Source organism: Emys orbicularis, chromosome 10, assembly GCF_028017835.1.
Source record: "Emys orbicularis isolate rEmyOrb1 chromosome 10, rEmyOrb1.hap1, whole genome shotgun sequence".
In the NCBI taxonomy this organism is placed as follows: domain Eukaryota; kingdom Metazoa; phylum Chordata; order Testudines; family Emydidae; genus Emys; species Emys orbicularis.
Window position 1 is genome coordinate 65,465,728 of NC_088692.1, and position 20,428 is coordinate 65,486,155.

The 20,428-nt window shown below is 39.8% G+C and overlaps 1 protein-coding gene across 1 annotated transcript in view; it reads left to right on the forward strand.

The window, feature by feature from the left end:
• Window positions 1–20,328, forward strand: part of PRTG (protogenin) — a 126,345-nt gene extending 106,017 nt beyond the window's left edge. The window contains exons 12-20 of the mRNA XM_065412642.1: window positions 10,051–10,146; window positions 10,691–10,877; window positions 12,821–12,948; window positions 13,811–13,981; window positions 15,104–15,286; window positions 16,504–16,624; window positions 17,678–17,843; window positions 18,696–18,800; window positions 19,942–20,328. Of these exons, the coding sequence (XP_065268714.1) occupies window positions 10,051–10,146; window positions 10,691–10,877; window positions 12,821–12,948; window positions 13,811–13,981; window positions 15,104–15,286; window positions 16,504–16,624; window positions 17,678–17,843; window positions 18,696–18,800; window positions 19,942–20,328 (1,544 nt within the window). The remainder of the gene's footprint in view (window positions 1–10,050; window positions 10,147–10,690; window positions 10,878–12,820; window positions 12,949–13,810; window positions 13,982–15,103; window positions 15,287–16,503; window positions 16,625–17,677; window positions 17,844–18,695; window positions 18,801–19,941) is intronic.
• Window positions 20,329–20,428: the final 100 nt, after the last annotated feature.

Below are 20,428 nucleotides of genomic sequence, written 5' to 3' on the forward strand. Positions count from 1 at the left end.
TAAACTGATTGTACTCTGAGGGAGTGGATTTAGGGGCAGTGCTCTCATCTTACAGAGCAGGACCAATGAGCTACGTTCCTCCCACTGGGCAGCAACAAAAGAAAAGGTTTCCCAAAAGAAAAGACGAGCACAAAAGATCAAAATTAGGTGTTTGTCCAGGCCTCTAGTATCACTTTCAAGTCAGCTTTTAAGAATGTGAACCAAAATCTTCTTTAGTAAGGCTCAGATTGAAAACTGTAACCCAAACTAGTTAGCATTAGGATAGATCAAATGTTTTAAAGTGTATTATTAGTATAATACTGGAGATGGCTTTTCCCCTCCTGTTTTAGAAAAATGTTTAAATAGAATAATAAAAGCATAGGAACTGATCCAAACAATATGCACGTTACTAGTAGAAATACTGTGTTATGTTACTCTAAAGAAAAAAACCAGCCAAACAACCAGGATTTCTGAAATCTGCCTAGACTTTTCATAAAGATTTTGAAACTCTTGAAATAGATCCCTTATTTCTGCAGCCACTCAGATACCTAAATGATAAGGTCAGGGAATTTCTTTCGCAACTCCACACCCCCCTTTGCTGATTGTGGGCAGCAGGAGAGGTGATGTTTTTACTGCAAGGGGGTGTGAGGTGGTGTTTGTCCTGAGGCCTTCAAGGGGATAGAACAAAGCTACAAAAGGGCTATATGGAGCCTTTTCAGGTTTAGACAAATAAGCAAGAGCCATCCAAAGCCACAGAAAGCTAGACTGTTTAGTGGGATTGACTCACATCTGTCATATGGTCTAGTTTCTACCCAAATAAACTTTCACAACGTTGTAGAAAGAAAAATTGTATCATTTCCCTTTCAGTTACTTGGAAAACATGAGTACCACAGACAGTCTCTGTTCCATCTTCAATTATCTTTCAATTGAAGTGTAAACTATTTGGGATGTGAAATTCTGGTAATTCGTAAGCTTTCAGAGGGTGTCATTCTGTATTTTCAGAGCTGTGTTTTAATACTGGTTACCTAAGGAAATTCCAAGTCCCTTTAAAAAAAGAAAACCTCCCTAAACATTCACAAATTAGACTAGTAAAAATATTTATAAATTATAATTTATAAATTACTTGTGCATAGCCACACAATGCATGTATAGAAGATTGTTTAAAGTATAATGTGATAGTGTTGTTATAATAACTTTTTGTTTGTGTATTTTACCCATATATTTTATCTAGTACACATGCCTAGAGCAGTGTATAGGCACATTTTTAAAAAAATGGAAATATATAAAAATCCAATGGTGAGAGGACTACTGAAGGAGGATTGCCTATTTTGGAAAGAAACTGCTCTCAATATATATTGTAACACCACTTCAAACTTTTTTATTTCATTGTGTTGTTTGACGCACTGGTCTCCCTCTCATTTGCCTTGTGTATCTGAAATGTATTTGCTTATTTTTCTAATAAGTTTCTGCTGTATTTACATTACTTTGCTTCAAAAGTGCATTTTTAAGGATAGTGTTTCTCACTGTTCTCCTTTTCCCACCCTTCCCCCTTAATAATTCCCCTGGACCTCTGTTGCTTGGAGCAGACTTTGGCTAGCCCCAGATTCTATGTCAAAGGCCATGACCCAGATGTCACAGCAGCCCATGCTGCTGGCCTCTTCTCTGAATAATTATCTGGAGTTTATTGTGTTGAAGGGATGGGCTTGGGGGCAGTGCAGTCACCCTGGAAAGCCAGACCAATGAACTATCCAGCCGGACTGCTACACAACAATGGACCTGTAGGTTATGCAAAAAAAAAAAAAAAAAAAAAAAAAGGGCAGCACAAAAGATTAAATTAAAAATGGGCATTTGGCCAGATAAGTTTATCCTTAGAACTTAAACCTAAGGCTCTAACCCTATCAGTTCTTTCTGCCTTTAAAGGGCAATAGTGTTTTCAAAAACTTTTAAATTGAAAGAAAAAAAAACATGTTTTTAAATTGTTTTAGTATGTTAGAGCAACACTGACATGGTTTTCTTCTCCCCCTCCCCAGCTTTTTAAATCACTATATTGGGCTGAAAAGTATAAGTTGCTGGTATGCTCAGAATCTCAAGCACTAGAATGACAGTTTTCTTAAGCAATCCTGTACAATTCTCATCCTGGAGGAAGGCGGGGCAGGAGGGAGAGAGAGCCTTTCCTTTCTATCTACTGAGAAATCATTTTCTTTCCAGTGTGTCAGAGAACTGAGACGTTCAGAGCAGTGAGGTATAGGAGAGTGTCCAGTATCTGGATTTAATATGAACCAGTAATAAGTGGTACTAAAATGCCCTATTTTCTTTAGGTTCCTTTATCTGTTTATATCCCCAAGAATGATTTATTTTTTAAATTTCAAATTCAGCTTTTGGTGTGCTCTCTCGCCTTTTAAACCTTTATGAGTATTGAATGAAAGGCTGCTGGAGGTGGACTCGCTGTTCTGGGGGGTGGGGGTGGGGGGAGTTCTTTCATGGTCCTGACCTCGGATTCTTTCTTAATTTTATCTAGCCCTGACCTGTTGGCTCTGCTCTGGCTCCTTTCAAGGCCTTTGGAGCTTCACAAACATGCAGCAGCTGAAAGAAACAATGACGGGGTTTTAGGGGCTGCAATATTACACTGTCTTCTAACCTCGGCTAAATAGTTTGTAAACAGATGCTTTCTATGATGCATTTGCCAGAAAGCCAAAATGTTGGCTGTGTTAACATCAGCAAACACAGCTCTATAAAATTCTTGATTTAGGACCATCAGTTTGTCCTGCAGGATGTTTGATGTGTAAAATGTGCTCTTGGGAGCACACATTAAATGTTCTTACACACACACACACACACACACACACACCTTCCATATTATTATTATTATTATTATTATTATTATTATTATATATATAAAATAATGTGGAAGGTCTATCTATATAATGGAAGATCGTTGAAGTTTTACGGAAAATACAGAACTGACAATTGCAGAAAATCATTCTTAGTGATTTTCCTGGGAGTTCTGTTTGTGCAATCTTGAGTGGAATGATTATATTTAATAATTTCACCAGTGGCAAAGATATCAGGAGCTGCTTTTTTTTGTTATCCTCTGATTTCTCATCCAGACATTCCTTCCTCACTGCCCCCACTCTTTCTAGCAGTGTATTCATTGGAAGTGCATGATGACACCATCTGGCAGTAACAAGGTATAACTCCAGCAGATGGAACCAACCTGTGTGTGGGGAGACATTCCTTCCTCTCTCCATGTTGCTTTTACCACTTGGGGAAACATCTACAAAACAAAGGGAATCTTTTTCCTTTTGTAAAATGGCAATAACCGCTACTGTGATCTCCTCATATCCAGTGGTGAGCGGGAGCCGGTTCGCGCGAACCTGTTGTTAAATTTAGAAGCCGGTTTAGAACCGTTTGTTAAAGGGGTGGGCAATTGGGAGAGGGAGGTTTTTCTTTCCTTACACCGGCCCGCAAGCCACATCCCGCCCGCCTGAGCTCCTGGCTGGGGAGGCTCCCCCGGCCCCTCCCCCGCCTTCCCCCCTCTCGCAGAGCCTCAGCATGCCGCGCCACCGGCGCCAGCGCTCTGGACCACTCCTGGGCAGCTCTGCAGCTCCTGCGGCTTTGAGCGGCATGGTAAGGGGGTGGGGCCACGAGCTCCAGCAGGCTGGGCGGCATCCATACACGCTGCCCTGAGCAGCATGGTAAGGGAGCCGTGCCGGGGCTGGGAGGAGGGGTTGGATAAGGGGCAGGGGGCGGAGGTTCTGGGGGGGGGCGATCAGGGGACGGGGAATGGGGAGGTTGGGTAGGGAGTGGGGTTCTCGGGGGCAGTTAGGGTGGGGGGTCTCGGGAGGGGGTGGTCAGGGGGCAAAGAGCAGGGAGGGGTGATGGGTTGCGGGTTCTGAGAGGGGGGCAGTCGGGGGCAGGACCTGGGTGGAGGTCGGATGGGGGACGGGATGGGGGCTTGAACTCACCGGGCGGTTCCCTACCTGGTCTTCGGTGGCACTTCGGCAGCGGGTCCTTCACTCACTCCGGGTCTTCGGAGGGCCCGCCACCGACGGGCCGCCGAAGACCCGGAGCGAGTCAAGGACCCGCCGCCGAAGAACCAGTAGGGAACCGGTTCTTAAGACTTTGGCAGCTCATCACTGCTCATATCCCAGCAGAAGCTAGGATTTCAACTTTCATTTCAGAGGCCACTGAGTGTCAGCAGAAGCTTATTGTGTTTTGGACACTGTAAGGTCATCTTGTATATTTTTCTTTATTTGCCACAATGATTTAGAAACTCTGGAACTAAATAAGAACATTGTGACGTTATTCATCCTAAAGAATTTTATGCTCTGCCACATACACTGTAAGTCAGTTTTGGCACATTGGTGGTTAAGTCCTTGTTTACAGTAATAGACTGGCTACTTCTATACCAGTGTACAATAAAGTGCATTTCTGGTACCATTTAGAATAACTACATTTAGAAGTGGGTGCTTTAGTTTGAAAATTTGGCCCTGTATATTTAAATAGTATGTAGATGGTAATTTCATGTAGCTTTAAAAGTTTCCATTCAATCTAGTCTTTTAAAGAGTTATAAAAAAGACTTACTTAGGACACAAGTATTCCTAGCTGACTGTCGTTTTGTAAAGAGCACTCTTTGATTTTGACATTGATTGGCTTCACTAAAAGGGAAGTGAAAGATTTGCTAGAAGCAGAGCTGATGTCAATAGATATAGTTATTAAGTAAATTGTAAAATAGTTATGCTTAATAAAGCATGGCAGGCTCTAAAATACTTGAGTAGCAGTATTGCCAAGAAGTCAAGTCTCCTCAGCTTTTCACAATGCTCAGCAGTTCTCTGGATTCCTTGTGCATAGAAAAATTCTATAGTAATGTTGCCCTCATTTTCCTGGGGAATGAATTGACTTTCCATGAAAATAGGATTGTAATTTGAGAGCTCCTTTTTAATTGGATTCCTGTATAATCCATCACCATTCAGTGCAGAGACATCAGGACCATTCTGTTTTATATGAAATACTGAATAAATATGGATAACTTAATAGAAAAAAACACTTCCTAGAATCAGTTTTTTCTTATAGCCCTTACTTGATTTTGATAACTCGGTGTATAGCAGTAATAACAATATGCTATAGCTATATTATGCTTAGTAACTGTGAATTGCATGGGTATAACCACACCTTTGGAATCTCATGAGATAAAGTACAGGAGTGAAACTTTGTTACCAAGACCTCTTATGAGAAATCTTAACCACTTTCACCATTTTCTGTTACTTCAGATTATAATATATGCTTTTTAATTGAAAGTCCAAAATGCAATTTAAAATTTAAGTAAACATAATTTTAAAATATGTGTTAACCTTATTTAGCTGTGTAGTTTTACTGTGTGAAACCTGTCAGCTGCTGAAGAGAGAGAATACTCCCCCCTAGTGTCCTGTTGCTGTGAGAAACATCAGATAGTAGTAGTGGCTCACTGAGGTATTTTGTGGGAGGGTGAATTGAAGGGATGTGGATTACAAAATATCATTTCACCAGAAGATACTAAAGTACCTACAGAAACTGCACACCTTTTCAGCCTATTGAGAAGGTTCTGTAGGTCCTACATCAAGACTGGTTAAATATTAATACTTTTGAGCAAAGAAAGTTAATCTGTATCAGGAACATTTAAGTAAATATGTTTTAAACTAATCCATGTATTTTAGACGCATTGGCTCTTGCCAATGCTTATTTTATTGAAATCTCACTATCAAAGTACAATTTATGGTTGAAGTCATATACAGTATTTTTCTTTTAATGTTGACTTTATTGGTGGTACCAGATATATGGACCAGATCCTCAGCATAACTTCACTGAGACCTCTGGTGCTATGCCAGATAATATCATCTAAGCATCTGGTCCATAATGTTTTCACAGTTTATGCACTAGTTTATGTACTGCAGAAGTACAATTACAGTAAAACTTGTGAAAACTTTCTAGAGTTAAATGACACAGTTCATAATTATATCAAACTATTCAAATATATCACACACAGCCAATGTCTTTATTTTCTATTCAGTTAAGATACTGAATTTTGTGTGAAGTTGGTTAAGTGAATCCCTAAGCCCAGTTGTTGCTGAATAGCAACAATCTTTTGTGGCAGGGATGTGTTACTTCTGTGCATGAGTGATGGCCTCTGTGGGTTTTGCGTTGACTTCTGAGGTTCTGAAGCCACCCCATTGTTGTCTAATGTACATGGATGGCATATATTAAACTGCAGACCCCAAGGTGGGCATGACATCACCCATCTTTTATCAGTGATTTATGTTTAAACTGTTCAGGATACCAATACTGGATAAAGATAAGGAAGCCCCTTAAGTTTGTTTTCTCTCCAAGGATATGCCTGGCTTTAGAGAGAGACTGTTTGATCCAGTTGATGAACTGTAAGATAAAAGTGTTTATGCCAAGTCTGTATTGGGATTGCCACCTAGGAATAAATCATATCTCAAGCCAACAAATAATGCCCTTCATATTCTAAATACAAGCTATTTCAAAACAAAAATATCTTCTTTCCCCTTCATAAAATAGATTGTGAAAATTCCTTTTCCTGATTTATCTGAGCTAGAGACAGATCTGTAGGTATTGGTGACTTTGTTTTGCATATGGTAAAGTCTTGACCACTATATCTTTTGCAGATATCCTTTGAATTGGATATTGTACCAATATTATGAGAGTAATTTGTGATTTTATATTGTTTTCTTTGGCTGTCCAGTACAGTTTCCTCTTACATCCTTTTTTTGTCCTTTTGTCCTTTTTGATCTCCACTATTTTTAGGTTGTTTCAGTCCAGTACATAGTGCAGCACCCTTTAGTAGTAACAGGCTATAATGCCAATATGTGCTTTCTCAGCCATGAAACCTAGAGTCTTGTGAAATGCAGCAAGGCATGGCAGCTTAGTAAACTCTCTACAAGGATTATGGATTCAATTTTTGATCTAGGCAACCTAGCTAGGAATTGAACCATGCTGTCTCAAGTGTAGCAGATTTGTTATTTAAAGAACTTTGCTTTTAAACAGTAAAGACAATTCAGAGAGCTTCTTGTGTTAAAAAGGAGCAGATTGCTTGTGTTTATATATAAAGTTAATGTTCTTTATGTGATCAGTCTTTGAAGCTTTTCATGTTATGCCAGAGTAAGAGCAATTATATTAAATTTTGTACTTGATGCAGACTAATGCAGATGCTTTTATTTAAAAAAGTCTGATTAAAAATAGTGTGATGGGAAGATGTTTTTAAAAAATTACTTTATTGACTTTTGGCAGTGAAATTCTCCCTCCACTCCCCAAGTCTTATCAAGTGTTAATGAGGAATTCAGGTTAAGAAAAAAGCAGTGAGTATAAACAGACCTCACAGGCTCATTCAGCTCAGCAGGACATTAGGCCTTAGCTATTCTTCATTGCACAGTGAAGATGATCAGTTCTGGGTGACCACTTTCAAAGGCCACAAGGCGTTTTTGAAAGTGCTCTGCAGGATGATAGATTGTCATGTCTGTCATCCTGTGTCTTGCGGAAATGCAGCAGGGGTCTCCTCTGGAGGAACTTATAAAGAAAAGGATAGACTGTGAAACTTGGTCAGTTGAATACCACTTGGCTATATGGTGTCTCTTTAAAGGCCTGCTAAGTAGTATTTGAATTCCAGATTTTGCTAAGAAAGGATGGGAGAATTCAATTCAAATAATAAATGAAAAACAACTCCTCCAAACCTCACCGCAAAAATCATTCTCTGGGATGTTGAAAGAAGTTCTTATAACTAAATGTAAGTTAAAAAATAAAGTTTTCTGAGATCTCTCAGCTAGAAGCAGAGGAGCCCAAATACCATGTGATGGTGTTTCTGGCCAAGCAGGAAGCCCTGGAAGGAATAAGATCCCATTTTTATGAGATTCCCAACCTAATTTTTCAGCGCCAAGAAGTTTTAATAGTTAGGATTTGGTATATCTCAACTTTTGGGTACTTCGGATGTTCATCTCGCTCTCATTTTCGGTTTTTCAAATGCTCAGATGTTTTTCTCATTTCCTTTAGTTACCTGGGAGACAACCATGATATCTTGACATTCTGCTGAAATTTCCAGTTTTAAAACCCATCCAGACATATTTTCTTTTATTTTTTCCTTGAGATCAATCTAGGTATCTGAATCTGCCTTTCTAATTGTAGTCTGTGGACTAATAGCACTTGACTTAATAGATTTATAAAGATATATTTTCAGGTTAAAAAAATGTAAACAGTATTCCTTACCTGTGTTACTACAACACTTTATTATTTAACACTGACAAAATGTTTAAAAATAATTTTCCTTTTATCATTTGTTGTTTACTTGTAGCATTATATTCTGCTTGGACAGTGAAAACATATTGTTCAGTTTCACTTTTTGATTCTTATATGCACTTATTTGCTGCAAAGTTTGTTTAAAACACAGCAGGGGAGAATTTAAATCCAAACAAACTCTTTCACTGACAACTTAAAATCATGAAATCATTTGTATTAAATTTGGTAACAAAAAATAATTAAAACAAAGTCTTCACTTGCAGCATTACCTACCCAACAAAATCCCATTAAAAGTTGTTGTTTCTCTTTAATCCCTCCTAGATACTGTTGGAGTATATGAATCTGCCTATGTCAATATATTCATTTATTTCAAAACCATCATGAAAGCATTTCACAAAATACAGATTGTGACACTTCCATAATGATAACTTAATAATTTTCAAGTTAACAAGATTTTGTTAAGATGGTATTAGAAATGCAGAGGACCTGCAGAGGGAGCTAAGGATTTAACTTAAACAAAGGGTCATATGTGTTTTAAGAAATGTCACTGAATTAAGTCCACTTGAATTGTCTGAGATGGGCTGCATTAAATACTAGTTTAAACAGAAAGGAAGATAGTTTAATTTCAGAAAGAATAAAATTACGATGCAGTCATTTTAGGATGAAGAAAATACCAGACAAGGCCAACACACTCTTGTAATTTCCGTTTTAACTTAAATCTTCTTGGAAGGAAATAGATCCTGTATCCACGAACAATAACACAGGAAAACATCCTAACACATCTCCCAATGCTATAACACTATAAGAATTCCAGCAATAGCAATGGAGAGTTTATGTAGCAGTAGCAGAAAATTTACTCCTTACTTATCAACTTGAAAATCAATCTGAAAACTTTATGTACACTCTTGTTGCAAATATCACACAAATTTAAAAAAACTGAGAGATTAGAAGAAAAAAATACACCTTTTCTCTATATTTTTTAGTTTGTTTACTTTGGTGAAGATTTTCAAAGGCTAGAAAGAAAAGGCCTAAGCATGTTTGGTAGGATTACTCTTAGGCCTACCCAAAAGATCCATCTAAAACCCACCAGGGAAGCAGAAAAACCCTTAGAACAAAATGTTTAAAGGATTTTTTTTTAAATTAGGACATAAAGGGAGCTGTATTAGAAAACAGAAGTTTTTTTTTTAAGCTGATTAGTTTTTAAATCAAGTAGACAGTGACCCATTAAGCAAGCCAGAATCAGCTTTAAAGAAAACACCTAAAAGCTAGTGTTATAAGTCAGAAGATGTATTAATTAGCATCATTGTATTCACTGTATAAACTCTGGAGGCCAATGGCCATATCATTTCTGCCTGTTTCTTGGTTGATTCCTGTCCCACCCACCCTCCTGTCTTTGTCCCATCTCACTCCATCCTGTATCTCCAGAAACAAATCTCAGTATCTGGAACTCATTCTACACTCTCTACTCCAATAGCCTACTTTATGTTCTGAATGTTATTTCTATGCACTGAATAATGTTCAGTAAAATCCAGCATTACAGCCACAAAAGTGAGCCACTGCCGTGGAAGGAAATTGTGATTCATCCCACTCCACTGAAGTCTATGACATAACGCTGGTTTAGGCCAATGGGAGCAAGATTGGAGTTACTCTCTGATTCCAGTGAGCAAGTTTTGAACCAGAATTGTAATAGGATCAAACTGATCGCAGCAGCATCCTAGTGTTTCTGTAGATATTTGAAAATCTGTATTCTTCGTTTGTAATCTAATTATTCCTTTTCTATCGGTGCAGATCCCAGAAGAAAGTACCATGTAAGGCTATTGGCATATAATAGCATGGAAGAAGGTTACCAGGCGGACCAAACAGTCAGTACTCCAGGATGTGTCTGTAAGTGCTGAAGCTGCATTATCCATTCTAGTAACAGCCAAGAAGTTCAGGATCCTTAGCAGCCCTGAATGTCTGTGTTTTTAATCTAATAAAATATCAATTTATAAAACTTTTTTAAAAATCACAGAATTTGTGACAACTACAGATCCCCCAAATCCTCCCCAAGCACCATTTAGCAACAGTCTTCTGTTGTACTTATAAAACATGAAATACAACTGGGAAAAGCAAGATAAATAGCAAGCAGCACTTCCTTCCTTTGTCGTTCTGGTTAGTCCCTGCACCCCGTCAATGATTTTTCAGAGATATTTCCACTGTTCCTGCTGATGTTTTATCCCCATTTTTAATTAGACTAAAGGGACTGATCTCTTGATGTGGTGCTAGTTTTTGCTAGAAATCATGTAACAGTCTGAACCAAACCCCTGAGCACCGTCTACCCTTGGGAAATATCAGATCTGGATCCAAATTTATCTACTCAGATTTATTTAATCTGCCAACATTTGTAAAGAGTTCATGAAACAAATCTTGCTTCTCTTTGTTTAAACAGCTGTCCGTGATCGTATGGTTCCTCCTCCACCACCACCCCACCACCTATATGCCAAAGCTAATACTTCATCTTCTATCTACCTCCACTGGGGAAGGCCTGCATTTACCTCTGCACAAGTCATTAACTACACCATTCGCTGTAATCCTGTGGGGCTACAGAATGCCTCTTTGGTGCTCTACCTTCAAACGTATGTACAGTTCTGCAAGTTATTCTTTGTTCCCCAGATCCTTCCTCTTTACTTTCTCATCTGTGATTACCGCTTACTGTAATATTTCTCTCCAGCTGCAAAGCAGGTACTTTTCCCAGGCTTCTGCCAGTTCTGATTCTTAGGAGGTGCTATTAGAATACCATAGTTCTTCACCTTTGTTGACAGACTGGGTCTCCTCCCTGCCACTTTCTCTTCACTGAGGCTAAGGTGTTCAATTCCAGCCCTGCTCCACAGTGTAGCTGGGTCATGGAATGAGGACACGAATGTTGAGTTGCTTGTCAATGATGTGATGGAAGTTTAATGTATCTCTGAGCTCTTCTTTGTCCGAAGAAAAGAGAGACTGGAAGAGTGTTAAAAATGAAATTGATGTGCTATTTACAGATAAACTTGGCAAAGATAGGACATGGTCAAGTGATCTAATCCCAGGATTAAACTACATAGCTTGATCTCAGCGTGCCACTGAGTGCACTGAGCCCTGAAGTGCGGAGTGGTGCAGAATCCAAAGCCTGCCTGTGTGGCAGGGAACAAGTTCCCATGGAGAGGCAGCACAAGCATCAGAGGAACGCATGGCTCTGCAACTGTACAGGGAGGGGGAGTCTGTCTGGGGTCACCTCTCCAGCTGGTTGAGATGGGCACACAGCATGGGCTGGCCAGCCTTCCAACATGCTGCTACTCCATTAAGGCTGCCTGTGTTTGGGGCCACGGTGCTCATCAAGAAATAGCCAAGTCCCTGCCTAGTCCATGTCTGTGCATATGGCCCCTATAGTTGCAGCTGATAGGCATAGGGGAATTTGGTGAGAGAGAGACATCTCTATTCACCTGCTGCCACCTGGATTGCATGTGTGCAGCGGGTGTGGCACCACACTCCCTCTGCCTGCTTCTGCAGAGCCAGATGCTTATGGACTCTGTGAGAGATGTGTATGTGTAACACACTCCACTCTGAGCACAACTAGGGATCTGTACCAGCAGGATCAAGCTGTGCTCAGCACTTTTGTGGATCCCACATGATAGGGCTGCCCTTTGCATCACTGGCAGGATCAAGTCCTACTTGTGGTTCTGACATACCCCTCTATGACCTTGGTCCCAATTTTTTTTTTTAGTTTTGGTGCCTGATTTGAGATGTTGGCTGATTTTCAGTGGTGTTAAGTACCCGCAACTCTGCTTAATTTCAGCTGGAGTTGTGGGTGCTCAGGATGCCTGGAAATCTAGCTCTGGATGTCTCAAGAAGGGCATCCAAAATTAGAGATCACTTATGGCATTTGAGCCATAACCTCTCTGCCACAATTTTCCCATTTGTAAAATGGGGTTAATATTTACCTGCTTTCACAGGGGTGCTGTAAGGCTTTGTTAATGCTTGTAAAGGACTTAGACAATGAAAACTTCTGTCAGTGCTAAGTATTTTGATTGTGTTAATTAATAATAAAATATTCCACAGGTGTATAGGAAATAAAAAATAAAAACAACAAAAATAAAAAAATTCAAATAAGGCTTGCACAGAAGATGCAAACAGTACACGGGAGATTAAATAAATGGCCAGAGGCAGATTCTGTGCTCTGTAATGCCAGTGTAAATTCAGAGTTACTCCCCTGATGTCAGTACTGCTAGTCAGGTACATTACAATTAACCCAGGTATCACTGAAAGCAGAATATGACCCCAAAGAGTCAAAGCAGATCCAAATTTCTCATTAATTTTGTGACCAACTTCTAAAGATTAATAAACTGTGACTTCTAAGCATCACCCTAAATACCCCGAGTGACAGTCACTGGTGGACAACTCAAAATAGGTTTAACTGGTCCACAAGCCTTGCACTAGTCCTCTGCACAGGGGTGAATTGCATATTGGTGCCCAAGGGATCTCTTCTGGATTTGAAACCATCAGCTACCCTTAGTATTAAATATCTTTTATTAATTCTTTTGTATAGGTCGGAAACTCACATGTTGGTTCAAGGTCTAGAACCAAAAACCAAGTATGAGTTTGCAGTTCGACTGCATGTGGATCAGTTGTCTAGTCCCTGGAGTCCAGTAGTTTACCATACTACACTTCCAGAAGGTAAGGACAGTAGGGTATGGTTAGCCAATGACAATACTGTACTAAAAAGGAAGTTTTCTAAGTCAGTGGGCCCAGAAACTGTCATCTAGTCTGTTTTGATTTTTGTTAAGTGAATCTTTGTTAAGGAATCTTTCTCCCAGTTGCTTTGCTATTGCTCCTGTTTGTTAGGCTTGTCCTTCTAACTGCATTTCTGCACACCCTCGCTATTTTGCAGCTGAGAAAATGTATACGAATTCTGAGAGAAAATCCACAATTAATGGAGTATAAAATGTAACTTGCTTCCTCCATAAATATAATTTGGATTAAAATAACATAAATAAGAGCTTTAAATTATCACGTTAAAGGGAGACTGTCAACTTTTAAATCATATATTTTGGGAGGAAAAAATCTTTTTTCCGTGTTATCAAAACCTGAAACTATCAAAACTAAAGCAATGTTAAAAATCCAATTTCCTGTTCACTATTTGAGATGCTTGTTTACGCATTTGCATTTGTCAACTTGGACTATGAAAATCTGTAGTAAAGTCAGTTTCACTTTCACCTTCTCTGTGCTGCAGTATTTGAGTGGCACATACTAAGGGAAATGTTAATTTGTTTATAAACAACTGTCTCCATTTGAATGAAAAGGAAAATCATGATCATAAGGTTTTTTTAAAAGCTTGATTTTACAAAATCTAAGCTGTAGACTAAATTTGAACTGAAAAGAAAGTGTCTTTTGAGGACACTGGTGTGTGTTTGCCCAGTTGTCTACTTAGCTATAGCCATTGCTATGGTATTAGAATCTGCACATCTTTTTCTTTTGGAGTAATTTAAGTGCATATGAATGTGTTTACCCTAATAATATTGTGTTACTGTCCTCCCAGCGCCAGCTGGCCCTCCGCTAGGAGTGAAGGTGACTTTGATAGAAGATGATACTGCTTTGGTTTCCTGGAAGCCACCTGATGGTCCTGAAACAGTTGTTACTCGCTATACTATCCTCTATGCATCTAGGAAAGCTTGGATTGCTGGAGAGTGGCAAGTGCTACACAGAGAAGGTAAACTATAATCATAAATGCTAGAGCTGGAAAAGCTGTGGCAATCCACTGTAAGAGAACTGAAAATAGCATAATGTCTTGTGATCAACAACAAAAGAAAAAAGTGCTGCTAACATTCATGGCAATACCATGACAATTCTGGATGTGTTTAGTTTAGACTTATTCACTGGATTGTGGTGGAAAGACATTTAAAGCTGGTAAATAGAACAAAATGAGTGGGGAGAGAAGCCTTCTGCAGTGCATTGCAGTTCAGCTTGTACAATGAACTGAAACGTTCCATAAATCCAATTATATTTAATCAGCTCCACATAGCTCCACTGTCATGATAATAGTGGAGGTTTCATTTTTAAGTGCACACCTGCAGATCTCAAGTTCCTAAAGTGCTGCACTACTGTGAAAAGTGACTCTTTAAAAATGACACTGCAGGAGTCCATGTGTTTTGGATAATTCTGACTGTTAGCTATGCAAACTCAATTTGGGTTCCAAACATCAAGCTTTCTGGCTTCTCACCCCCAATCGTCAGGATTTTGCAACTGGAATTTAACTAATTATATTGATGATACAAGAGCCAGAATATAATCCACCTCATTCTCTTGTTTAGCTGTATTGGCTCTGCAGTACTAACATGAAGTTCAGCTGCCTGCATCCCAATGCCGTGTCACATTTGCATTATGATGTCAGTGAAGAAGGAGCTGTAATCTGGGAGCTCATCGCAGAATATATGGGGGCAAACTCCTGGAGCATGGATCACAATGCAGATATTGTCATACTGAAATGCAGTTAGGGTCAGGTTTAAGTTTGCTGACTCTGTGTGGACAGTACTAGAATCTTGGGTCTGCACTGTATCAGCGCGTCTTTACTGTAACAGCAGAATGACCAGTGTGTGCTTTACCCATACGGTACAGAGAGAATACAACAGACAGAATGAGAAGGGATTATCACTGTTCACTTCAAATCCTGTATCTGATGGTTAGAATATGAAGGTTGTATTCTCTTTTCTACACAAGATTCAAAGGTTGTGAGGAAGAAAGGGGCTGAATCTAGCCCCTGCTAGCTAACTTCCAGTAAATTCCCTGCATTGTTTGCCTAACTTAAACTTTTTTTAAAACAATCTTTGAATAGGAGCAATAACCATGGCTTTGCTGGAGAACCTGGTGGCTGGAAATGTCTACATTGTTCAAATAGCAGCATCCAACGAGGTGGGAGAAGGACCTTTTTCAAATGCTGTGGAGCTTGCAGTCCTGCCAAAGGAGACTTCGGAGTCCAATCAAAGGCCTAAACGATTAGATTCAGCGGATGCCACAAGTTAGTAAAAATGTGTTAGTTACTGTCATTGTCAAGTACCAGAAGAAAAAGATCTGTAACTGTTTTTATCCCATACTCATTTCCTGGATTATGCAGAAGCCACATCCTTTTGTGTCCGTAATGACTACAGCACCTTTTTTCTAACTGAAAACATTTTGGAGTTTTTTGTCCCAGTCTGCATAGTTGCTGGTTTCAGTTTTTTTCCAGCTACAGAGAACGTACGATTGAAATGCACATTCTTGTCTTGAATGTGGTTTAGAATGTTCCATCAATTTCAACTTTGTAGCTGTCTGTATTTTTTCAATCTGTGATCACTCCCTTATGGCATTTAAAATGTAATGAAGACCCATGATATACTGTGACTCATCCCGTGACACTAATAAGAACTCCTGCAAGGGTGAAGCCAGGAGGGGCAAGATGGCTCCCTAAGTAGATATGTGAAAATTTCCTCTGTTTCCTGGGATTCCGGCAGCCCTGGAGCAGACTTTGTGAGTCATTACCTACCTGTAAACAGTCCTTACCAAAGAAGGCATCCCACTTACCGTACTTTTTGTGAACGTCTGCCTGTATCCATTATATACTTTGTGAAAATTAAGCTATATCTCTTAGTAATTTTTTCATATGTGAATGGAATTTTAAGTTACCCTCTGCTGTCATTAGGTGGAATTTATCTGTGTGTGGTCATCAAGATTTGGAAGGTTTTTCTAAAGCTGTAAGTGTGAGAGAGATAAGGACAGGGCAGTAGTTATTCAGAGAGGTGTACTTTTTGCCTTTTATTGTTTCTAGACTGAGATGTTACACATAATGGGCCAAAAACTGAATTTTTCCCTATTCAGGCAACTATTCATGCTCGTGCTCTCTCTCTCTCTCTCTCTCTCTCTCTCTCTCTCTCTCTCTCTCTCTCTCTCGTTAGTTTAGTGAGTAAAAACAGAGTACAGGCTCCCAGGATTTGGTGCAATATGATAAACAAAAAACCCCTCATGATATTGAGCCCTCCCAGGTGAAAATGTTCAGAAATCCACAAGCCATTTATATACAGTGCAAGTTATTTCAAAACCAATGTGAAAATATATGATAGCAAAGGCCTAGAAGTCATGTTGAAAGGAAGAATTTGTTGGTATTGTGGCTGTGACTCCATCGATTCCCAGATATAAAGACAGGAGATGACTATACTACTCAGTGAGTGTTTAAATGCCATGTGTTCTTTTGTGCTGCAGCTTATTCTGGCTATTACCACCTGGACCAGAAATCAATGACTGGCATTGTTGTAGGAGTTTGCATAGCCCTGACCTGCATCCTTATCTGCATCCTGATTTTGATCTACCGCAGTAAAGCCAGGTATGCTTTTATTACTGGAGAAATGAACTCTTTTGTATAAGCCATTCTCAGCTGCTCCTGTATGAATGTAAACTATCAGGGATGCTTCTTTACCAGAGTACTGTCCAAATGCTTTGGATGAGGGAACTCTGAAGCTCTCAGCCTCACTTCATCATGTTCATACCACTGATAGGAATCTCCCTCAGATCCCGTGCTTTCATTGGCCCTCCCTGCTTCACCCAAGCCCCTTCTGCTGTGGAAGCAGTAGAAGACATGAAGGGGAGTTAATGCTGCTTGAAATGTCATTAAGTCTCCGGCAGGTTTCCCTCCAGCCTCAGATGAATATTTGGTATTTATCAACTACTCCCCTGCTTGGCCCCAGCGAGCCCACAGAGCCTCAACCCTACAGTATTCCTGCATAAGAGCTTCTGTAAGCTTGGGGCAGGAGGAACCTCAAATTAGAGCCCAACTCTGCTGACTTTAGCTCCCTTGTACCAATGCAAGTGGAAGTCACCATCTGGCCCTATGTCATTAATTTCTGGAGGGAATACAAAGGACCACAAACTCATGGGTCTTGGCTGGTAAGAAAAGGAATAATACATTAGTAATTAGTAAGTCTTAACCCATGGTTTTGGGATTTGGGGATTTTTAATAGTTACTTTTATTTAAAAATAAAAAGCTTTTCAGTTCAGCTTAAACATACATTTTAAAAAAATATATGTCCAGCAGAGCATAAGTATGATGAGAGGGTCTCCTTAGCTTTCTTGGGGCTCCAGAACTGCTCTGATATTCTTGATTGTTTACTCCCCCTGGATAATGTTACTAATCAATCATGAGAAATGCTCTCCATATATACATTTACAGAGGGTGCAGTGTGATTTCCTGGGGGAATATGATTTTAAGGCACATGATGACATTTGAATTCTGTATGAGTTAGAAATAGCACACGAATAAAAGCTGAAGATCAAGAATTTATAGTATTATTTGGCTAATAAAACTTCAGTGAAAAGCATTAGTCTTGATATTATATGTATCATCTATGGGCCAATTATACTCCTGCTTAATATTGCACAGGAAAACGTCTGCTCCTAAAACTATGCAGCAAGGCACTGACCAGCTGTCACATACCAGCATCTCAGTAGCCAGTGCGAATGAGGTGGGGAAGAGTACTGAAGGAATTGCAGAGAATGAAGAATCTTTATTGCCAATGATAGTAGGAAACAGCTTCGTTGATGCTAAGGTACTGTGAGCCTTATTCACTTCCAGTATATACATATTTCCATGGTACCCATTGCGATAGCACCTGAGTGCCTCCCATCGTTAAAGATATATGCAATATAAATGCTTATCAATAATAATAATAATCCACATGAGGTAGGACAACCACAAGTTTTGCAGTCCAATGGGAACATTAATGTGCCAGTAAATTCATCATAAATTTCAGCTAAACGTCTGCCCATATACCTATGCCTTACACTGTGCTCTGAAGATTGCCAAGCATCAGAAGACACATGTTCCACAGGCCAAGAGCCTACTATTGAGAGTATCCTTCTGCTGGCTCAGAGGGTTCTATTCAAGGCACCGGGAAACAGGGCTTGTCAAAAATCTGAGCCCTGAGTCCATTCAGGCTCATAAATGTTCTAAGCAGCACCATTAAATGAGTGTGATGCTGAGCAGGTACTAAAATGTGCATCAATATCTTTTTTGTATATTTTAATGGATAAAGTACATTGGGTTATATGTATCTTATAGACACAGGTTTACTAGAGTCAAGTTGTATAATAATGAATGTATTCGCATTTGAGTGCTGGCAGGATGCTCACCACTGTGCAGATGTATAATTAAACATGGTCCCTTCCCCGTGAAACTTCAGTTCTAAGGGGCCAATCTGGCAAACATGAGTTATCCTTACTTTCATATGTTGTCATATTGACTCGATGTATGTTCAGCACACAGTACTCTGACTTTAATGGAGCTGCTCATCTGAAGAGTGTTTGCAGGAACCAGTCCTAATTCAGTCACAGACAACACACCCATCAATGATGCTAGCTCAAAGCAAGATTATCTCTCTCTTTCCCTCTCTCTATTTTAGGGGGGAACTGATCTGATTATTAACAGTTATGGTCCTATCTCAAAGACCAGCTGCAAGAAAAGGTGGCTCTTCTTCCAAGATTCTAAGAAGCTGAAAACAGAGGAGGTAACCTACCCAAATTATTGTGAACACAAAAGGCCTGGTACAGTCCCATGATGTTGCAAGGAAGGATGGCTAGACTTGTGGTTATTAAAATGCATTACTAAGGGCTTAGCTTCTAAGGGGATGGTTTCTGTGTCTTGGTGTTAAATGATGAAGGTTATACTGTCTCCTTGTAAATGCAAATGAAGATGTTATTCTTTATTTCCTGCCCCTTAACCTGTTGTGTAGTGTGGCTCTCTAATGTTAAATAGGTGCTATGTTTTACCTAAAACTGACTGCACTCCATCAGTGGATGAAGGGGTTCCTGCATATAACAATCGTATGCACAGATATAGTACTAAATTTGAAAGTTACTTTATAAACGTCAATTAAATAATCCTCCCACTAACCTGAGTGCTAAGTAAGTAGGTAGTATTATCTCTGTGTTTAGAGAAGGAAAACAGAAAGTGAGACATTAAATGACTCATCCAAAGTACAAAGGGAACTCTGAGGTAAAGCTAGAACTGGAACTCCAGAGCCAGTGGCTCCTAATACCGTGCTCTGACCACACCCTCTTTGGATAAAAGGCAGCATATAACAGTAAAGTCTACAGGAAACCATGCCAGCTTACACTTCCTGGGGATCTTCTCTGACTGATGTTTATGGAATCATTATGACTTGTGCTGTTCTCTCATACAGTCAAGAAATGGGGACTGTCCATAGCTATGTTTAAAATGCATATTCCAATACACTTCCAGCCAAAAGCTTGCCCAGAAGCTGGTATGCAGCTGCATATTTCTGATGCTTCTTCAGGTAAAATATTTGCGGCAACCATAAGCATGCTGCATGAAAGAAAATCCATGGAGGGGAAAATAGATACACAAATGTAACTTTAAAATACAAACAGGGTCCCCAGTGAAAATCAGCCTCCATTATCTGTGATTAGGTTGAATGAATTATTTCATCTAGTACTGTAGAAGAAAACATGAGAGAGAATTGGGGCTATACCTTTTTCTCCTCCTGTAGGATGGCACGGATTGTTGCTCCCAGCTAGTGCTGTTGTAGGCATTCCAGCCAAATGGGGTGGGGAATTAAACAAGCACTGCTCATGTATCTATTTGAGAGAGGCTGATTAACCTCTCTCTCACACCTTGTTTTTATCCAGCCTCAGAGAAGATTTGTCCAAGCTGTGTGCTTGTATCAGCCAGGCACCACTGTACTGATCAGTGAAGATGACTCCCCCAATTCCCCAGGCCAGCAATCTAAGTTCCAGGTGCCATTCAGTATTGTAGCTGATACAGAGCATTCAGCAAACAGTGAAGGAAGCCATGAGACCGGAGACTCTGGAAGATTCTCTCATGAGTCCAACGACGAGATACACCTTTCTTCTGTTAGAAGTGTCACCCCACGCACCTCCAGTTCCTTTGTAGGCAGTGACTCAGATGTGAACGTGAACCCTGTCTTGAGTAACTGTGAAGAGCCTCCGGTACCACTGGCTACTGACCAGACTTCTACCTCATCTCTTCAGATACAGTGCACGGTACAAAACTGAATTACCTATCCTGACAGTCATGCCAGACATCCTCACAATGTATGTCTGTTCGAAGGACAATGAACAGGGAGCCAAAGTTTATTGTGGAAAGCCTGATAAC